Raw genomic sequence first — 7,186 nt, 5'->3', positions numbered from 1 at the left:
ACCCTGGCCCTACCACACCAGATCAAGCAGGACCAAGCAACCCGCCCGCGGCCATCCACCTCCGATTCCGGCCTTGGTTGCTCCGCTCAACATATTGGTTCCTGAGCGAGGAGGAGTTGTTCGACGCCGCCCAGGCCACACATCTGGATCAATGGCCCCTAGTGATGTAAACGCTCTTTATAGTATGTCTTTACTTTACGGAGGTAGGGAGTTGAGCGGCTTAATCAACATTGTTGTATAGTATGAGTCAAAGTGGTTTCTCTTTTGTTGCTTCCTTGTGTGATTTAATCTAGTTATTAGTAGGATTTCTTTCTCTCTTTTTTTAAATGTTCTTAGTTCATTAGTGGTTGACAGAATTGGATTACAAATCTCTTGTCCCATGTAGTCTAGTCACTAAAGAAGTTGAGCATGACATTAAGTTAAAGACTTTGGCGCTGGTGGCAATGGCATGAGAGAAACTTTTGTGAGATTTGCTCTTCTGGTATTGACTAGTACGTACGTAGCACTTATTGAATGTGGTCAAGGCACAAGAAAACTCAAATGGGCTGCTGGAATTCTGAAGATGAACACTAGAATGATAGTAGAGATGCAGCAATTCGAATGATATTAGTGCTTGTTATTAGAATGGTCAAAACTAGAATGTTAGATGCTATAAATAAATATTGCTAGCCAAATGAAATGGGTTAATGTGAAATTGTAATGTTAGACAAGGTAGATTGGCTTCTTTTTGTATGTACATGTACTGAAGAATATGATTTGTTTCATTCCTCCTCAAATTAATACTAGAAGGAAGTGCTTCTGATGCATGTAGGGTTCCTTAAATTCTGATGGATGCTTCTCACTGAATTCATTCCTCCTCTTCCTCTGCCTCTGCCTCTGCCTAACTAACTAACAGTAACAGCAAGCACACAAGGAAGGAAGGAAGGATCAAACATAAATCCACCACTACCATACCATACCACCCTTCAACAAAACCCACACCATATCCATATCCTACTAGAACTAGACTGGACTAGCTGCACACCACAGCGCAGCGCAGTACCAAACCAAACCAAACCAAACCAAAATCAAGGAAAATCCCTGTCTCTGTCTCTACATTACACCATTACAAATCCATCCTCCCCCCTCCCAAAATAAAGAGAAACAACTCCTCCTAGCTCCTCCTCCTCCTCCTCACTCCAAGGCCGCCGGCACCGGCACCGGCTCTTCTTCCGACTTCTCCTCGGGCACCGGCGCTTCCTCCTCCTCCTCCTCCTCAGGCACCCGCGCCTCCGCCTCAGCCACCGGGACAGGCTTGTGCAGGGTCGACGTGCCGTGGAACACCGTCGGTCGCCCGCCCTTGAGGTGCTCCAGCAGCTGCAACACACCACACACACATTAGCCATCAACCTCCCTTGTATCTACCAACGCAGCGTGACATGACAGAGGACGACTGCAAAAGGCACACCTTGTCCTGGGTTATCGTGCCAAACCCGAACCGCTGCGTCCAGATCGACACCGCCTCCTCTGCCGCCGGCAGCACAAAGTGCTTCACCTTGAGGGACGACAGCAGCCGCTCGATGCACGCAAACAGCGCCTGGAAGTACCCCTGCATGCATGCATGCTCACACAGTCATTAGTTGGTTCACCTTGAGCTTTATTACTTGCTTGGTTTACTGCTCTAGGTAGGCTTCTTCTTTTTCCCCCTTCTTTTGGCTACAAACAGCCAAACAGGCATCACTTGTTTACACGGATAATACAATATAATAGACATCGACTTACCAAGCCTTGGTTATCCCTGCTCGTCGCGACCAAGGGGAGCTCCGCGGCTACGTTGCCCATGACACGGAAGAGTCCAGCAGAAACCACCGTCTTGCTGCATCCATCAACACAACCCGACAGTTGGTTCAGGCTACCATTTTCCTTTTGCCAAATGCAACACCCAGAGGAAAAAGAAAAAGAAAAAGTTTACCCGACAGTTAACACCGCACAGTACATCCCTGTGTAATCTTGATCCCTTACGCTCCTCCTGAAACAAGAAACATCATACGACTTAGGTGTCTTGTGCCTGCAACTTACGCTCAAGTATGGTACGCGTAAATGGCATACCCATAGACCATGGCTGGAATCAGGTCTCGCCCCGTCCCAGCTTGGATGATAGGATCAAATGATTCCTGCAAAAGTGCATTAGAAAAATTAGCCCACACCACCCATAACTAGGCTAGGAGGATGTATCATTGGTTTGGTTGCACACGGAAACTTAAGAAGCCACGGCAACTTACATGGAAAATACCAACCGCCTTGGACAGCACCACTTTACTATCTTCTGAACTTTTGTCCCTCAAAACCCTCCATCTAACATCAAGGTCGCCATCGTCATTCAAACCTTTCTCCGCGCGCTTCTTCTTTATGAGATCAACATCCACGGCAGGAACAGGTTCCGCTCCACGACTGACCAGGTCCTTCAGTGCCTCGCAGATCTCCACACATACAGTGGAACAAAACCATGCTCCCTCGGGCAATGCCTGCAGCAGTTAACCCATTAATATACTTCTTCGTTCTTATGATGCAAACTTTCAAGTAACATATCGGGCTAGGGAGATCACCGTCAAATCAGCCATGTTGTGTTCTTTCAGGCATCCAACGTGATATTCCCTCCCACACTGAACAAATAGCAACATACAGTTGACAGTTTATCACAAAATGAGATTGCCGCAGCTAAAAAACAGGATGGCAGCTCAATACGGGCATATCATGGATGGATGTGATTGGTCAACTTACTTGGTCACAGAGCAGCACAGTTCGTTCACTAAATTTCTTTTTGCCAAAATCATGTTGCCTGCAAAACCGAAAGACGAAAAGGCTTGTTGGAGCATCAGAGAGCCAAATGGACAGCATATAGTTAAATAACAGGTGAGTATCCTGAATCCTAGATCAGATGCAGTGAGACTTAGAATCCAGTGAAATCATTCTGTAACTTTCAAGTTGATATTCAGATATTAAGACTGCATAACTCCAGCAGTCCATACTCCGTAAAGGAAATTTGATATCAATTTTACCTAATTCCTTTGCTTGTGGAGGATAGTTTCACATGGTCGATTGGTTCTACGTATTGCTGTATTGGAAAGATAATGAACAACAACTTGAAGATACAAGGGTGATGGATGGACACTTACTTGCACAATGCGCATCCACCAAATGCACCCTGAGGTGCTGTGGCAATACGGATCGACCGCGTAAATATTTGTCCGATGGAATCAACTCCATCAACCCTCCCAGCGGCTATTGCATTGTTGTTGTATGCCAAATAACTTTCTCTCTGTTGCCTGTTTTCACAATACCGGCAACACCAAGCTCCCTTCGGTACAGAAGACAAGCCAACACATTCTGCAATAAATAATCAAGACAACCAGTGGTGAGGGGCCTTTTGACACTCTAAATCGCTATGGTAAATACATCAAAACAAATATCTGGATGGTCGCATGCCCGAATGAATACCCAAGAAGAACGGAAGTTGGCTTAACTGGGAAACATGCATCCCCTAGTGGCTAGGCATATAATATATAAGTGCATAATGAATGATGTTACCTCTGTGAAAAGCTCTCGGGCAGGAGTCACAAAGAAGCAGCTCCCCGCCATCTGAACAGATGCTGCATAAGTCATCGTTCTGCTTTTCTGAAGGTTTTCGGCCTTTTGAAAGAGAAACCGACAGCTCATGTAGTGAAACGCCATTGGAAATGTATATGTTGTGGTAACTGCATGCAGTAGTGTTAGCGAAGGGAATTGAGAGTATGAACAACAGGGCCCAGCAGAATACATCGTTACAAGAATATAATAAACTCACGGTTTGCGCCGAGCAGCTCGGCCAGCATGGCCTTCAAACTGTGAAGGGCTAACCTGTTCATCCAGCACAACGGTATTTCTGGTCAGGTTCAGTAGTAGCATAAATAAAGGAACTAGCTAATTAGAAGTCCAGGCTGACTCCTTGACTGAGTTGTTTCATGTATCTAAACTAAACTAATGGAATGAAGGGGCGGTAATTTTACCACTGTATTGCAGCAATAACAATAGATTCCATGTTCCTTTATGTGGCCATCCAGCAACCTCTAGAATGTTAGTCAATAACAGTATTAATAACAACAATACAATATTTATTTATCCGGAGTGGCTGAAGAAACAAGTTGCATAAGAAGTAAACCTTTCCCTGGACATAATAGCCGACGTCTGTGCCCTCCGCCAAAACACCACTCATGAAAACCAACTTGTGCAAGCCATGGTCCCTGCAGCATGCAACAACATATAATATAGAGCAACAAAAAAAAAATGAGATGATGAACTCGAGGAGAAAGAAAGCTAAAGTAGTTTGATAAGCAGCAGAGCCTACTTTCTTGTGATTCTTCCTGCACTTGTAGGCTTGGATCCTGGGGAGAAATTCTTAGGCACCCTGCCAGATGAGGTTGGGCTTGCTGCACTTATTGTCTTGGCTACTGGGTAGAAATTCCTAGGCACCCTGCCGTATGAAGTTGGACTTCCTGCACGTGTAGTCTTCGCTCCTGGAGATAAGAGAAATTCTTAGAAACCCTGCCAGATGAAGTCGGACTTGGTGTTTTTAGGTGCCCTACCATATGATGAAGTTGGGCTTGCTGCGCTTGTGGTTTTCGTTCCTGGGGAGAGATTCTTTGGTGGCCGTCCTCTCGGCCTAAATACCAGCAGTAGAAACAATGGTCTATAAGCGGAGAAGAAGAAGAGAAACTGGAATAATCACATGGCCAACTATATAGTATCACAGACATTACCTTGCGGTGCTCTGAGCTTCCTTAGACTCCAGACATGTATCACAGAAGGAAGCAAATTTTCCAGCGCGGAAAGTTTTAAACGAACCTAAAAGATAAGACATCGGCCAAAGTTACAGCATCAAATGAAAGAAAGCTTGGTTTGGATGATCAGGGTGGAGGGAGGGGACTCACTTTTGCAGTCCTGGCATGTCACTGTCCTCTTCTTAGGCACCGGGCCTATTGCTCCCAGTATTGCAGATTCCAGTGTGTCTACAGTCGCATCTGTGCACGCCCTCAATACATCATGCAGAGTATTTCCACTTTCCAGGAAAATGTAATCGGAGGGGCGCTTTTTATGGCTCCCGGCATGCACCTCGAAATAAAAAGGCGAAACGACCTGCAAGCCATGGCAGATTGGTCGGATATTGGCATATGGCATGGCAAATTGGTGTTACAGCAGAAGGGGACTACTTACATTTCGGCCTTTACATGAAGTGCAAGAGCACAATATGCCCGTGTCTTTGATGACTCCACGAAGTACTGGTCGCTGAAACGAGAGCAGAAACAAATTCCAGATCAAAATTTACAGCAGCAGTGAAATGGAACCAGGTAGTACTAACATTATTAGGATTAGAAAGAGGAAGTGCTACTCGTATCTCCAGGTCCAGAGCTATGTTGGTATGTGTAACAATCGAATCGGATGCTCGGTTTCATTTCATTATTACCAAAATGCACATACTGTCTGAGTTGTATCGAATTGTTAGAACCATGTCCTCCCAAACATGTTAAATTACTGGCTGAATCCTTTGATAACTGATTGAAATGCATACTGACTGAACTAGCAAGAAGGATGTGCATTTTTACCTTCCCCTTGTTCATGAAGTAGTTGACGGGCTGGCCCTCGAGCAAGCCGGTGGCGAAGAGCTCCCTGAGGTTCTTGGGGATTCCATCTGGCCCCTCGGACTTGGCCTTGAGGCTGGCGCCGCGCTTGGTGCTCTTGGGGGAGGGCGACGGGGAGCTGCTGGCGGTGGTGGTGCCCGACTCGTCGTTGTCGCCGTCGTCCACTGGCTGTTTGACCTGTTGCAGGAGCGACCTGGTGAAGCGGCGGGGTGACGCCGGGCTTGCTACGCCTCCGGCGAGTCCCCCGGGGTAGGGCTGGAGGTGGTCGGTGGGCTCGTCCACGGGCTCCTGCTTGGGTTTGAGCATGGGCTTGGGTTGGTGTTTGGGTTTGGGTCTGGTTGGCTGTGGGGGAGCGGTGGCGGCGGTGGGGGCAGGGGAGGCGGCGGGCTGGGAGAGCATGGAGCGGGTGACCCGCCGGGGCGGCGTCTCCGGCGGGATGAAGAAGGCCTCCTGCTGCTGCTGCGGAGGCGGTTGGGGCGCGCTTGCGGTGGGCGCGTTGGCGGCGAACAGGGCGAGCACCGGCTCATCCCCGGCGACGGCGGGAGGCGGCTGGGGCCTGTTGGCGGTGGGCGTGGAGGCGGCGGGAGGCAGTTGGGGCCCGTTTGCGATGGCAGAGAACGGGGCGTCAGCCGGCACATCCGCGTGGGCGCCGGCGCCGGCGGGGGGAGGAGGAGGATCCCGCGGCGGATCCGCGGCGGCGGGGTCCGGATCCGGGGGCCGCGAGCGGGCGCGCTTGGCGGGCGCCGAGTCCGAGGGGCGGGAGCGCTTGGAGGAGCGGGAGGGCTTGGGATTGGGCTTGGTGGTCGGCGGGGAGAGGACGGCGGCGGCGGCGGATGAACGGGAGGAGCGGGTGCGGCCGAGGGAGGGGGCGAGGGCGGCCTGGGAGGCGATGGCGAAGGCGAACTCGCGCTTCAGCCCCACGCGCACGCCGGACCGGAGCACGAAGTCGTCCATGCCGGCGGCGGCGGTAGGGCTAGGGCAGGCCGAATCCGGCGGCCCCAACGGGATGGGGGAGGCGGCGGTGGTAGGGCTAGGGCAGGCCGAATCCGGCGGCCCCGACGGGATGGGGGAGGCGGCGGCGCTAGGGCTAGCGCAGGCCGAGTCCGGCGGCCCCAACGGGATGGGGGAGGCGGCGGCGGCGCTAGGGCTAGGGCAGACCGAATCCGCCGGCCCCGACGGGATGGGGGAGGCGGCGGCGGCGGCGGCGGTGGGATCGGTGGCGCATTCAATTGAATACGAGGAGGGGAAAAGATGGATGGAAGACATGGATGGATGCAAAGGATTCTGTTTTTGAACCAAGGATTCCATTTTTTTTTCTTTTCTTTTCTTTGAACTGGATGAACTGGAAAATGGAGGCACAAACTGGCTTTCTCGATCCGCGCCCTTCAATTTATCGCGTGTTTCTAGGGTTTTCGACGAAACGGCACGCCGTCCCTCCCTCCTCCCGAAAACGCACGCAGCCCCACTCGCCGCCCGCCCCCCGCCACCGACAAGTAGGGTCGGGGACCGCGTGTCAGTGACGCGGTACGGAG

General features: G+C 50.6%; 1 protein-coding gene across 1 annotated transcript; it reads right to left on the bottom strand.

Moving 5' to 3' along the window:
* Positions 1 to 929: 929 nt before the first annotated feature.
* Positions 930 to 6,971, bottom strand: LOC125518672. Its single transcript, XM_048683496.1, has 19 exons — positions 5,619 to 6,971; positions 5,230 to 5,301; positions 4,947 to 5,151; positions 4,776 to 4,860; positions 4,602 to 4,678; positions 4,364 to 4,532; positions 4,178 to 4,259; positions 4,026 to 4,085; positions 3,824 to 3,876; positions 3,568 to 3,734; positions 3,156 to 3,366; positions 2,761 to 2,818; positions 2,586 to 2,642; positions 2,262 to 2,504; positions 2,089 to 2,153; positions 1,952 to 2,008; positions 1,762 to 1,855; positions 1,448 to 1,588; positions 930 to 1,356 (listed from the first exon to the last, which is right to left on the bottom strand). Exons 1-19 carry the CDS (start codon positions 6,960 to 6,962, stop codon positions 1,174 to 1,176), a joined length of 3,423 nt encoding a protein of 1,140 aa, XP_048539453.1. The 5' UTR covers positions 6,963 to 6,971; the 3' UTR covers positions 930 to 1,173.
* Positions 6,972 to 7,186: the final 215 nt, after the last annotated feature.

Source organism: Triticum urartu, chromosome 7 (genome assembly GCF_003073215.2).
Source record: "Triticum urartu cultivar G1812 chromosome 7, Tu2.1, whole genome shotgun sequence".
NCBI lineage: Eukaryota > Viridiplantae > Streptophyta > Magnoliopsida > Poales > Poaceae > Triticum > Triticum urartu.
The sequence above is the reverse complement of the archived record's forward strand: the minus strand, read 5'-3'. Positions and strand labels throughout refer to the sequence as shown.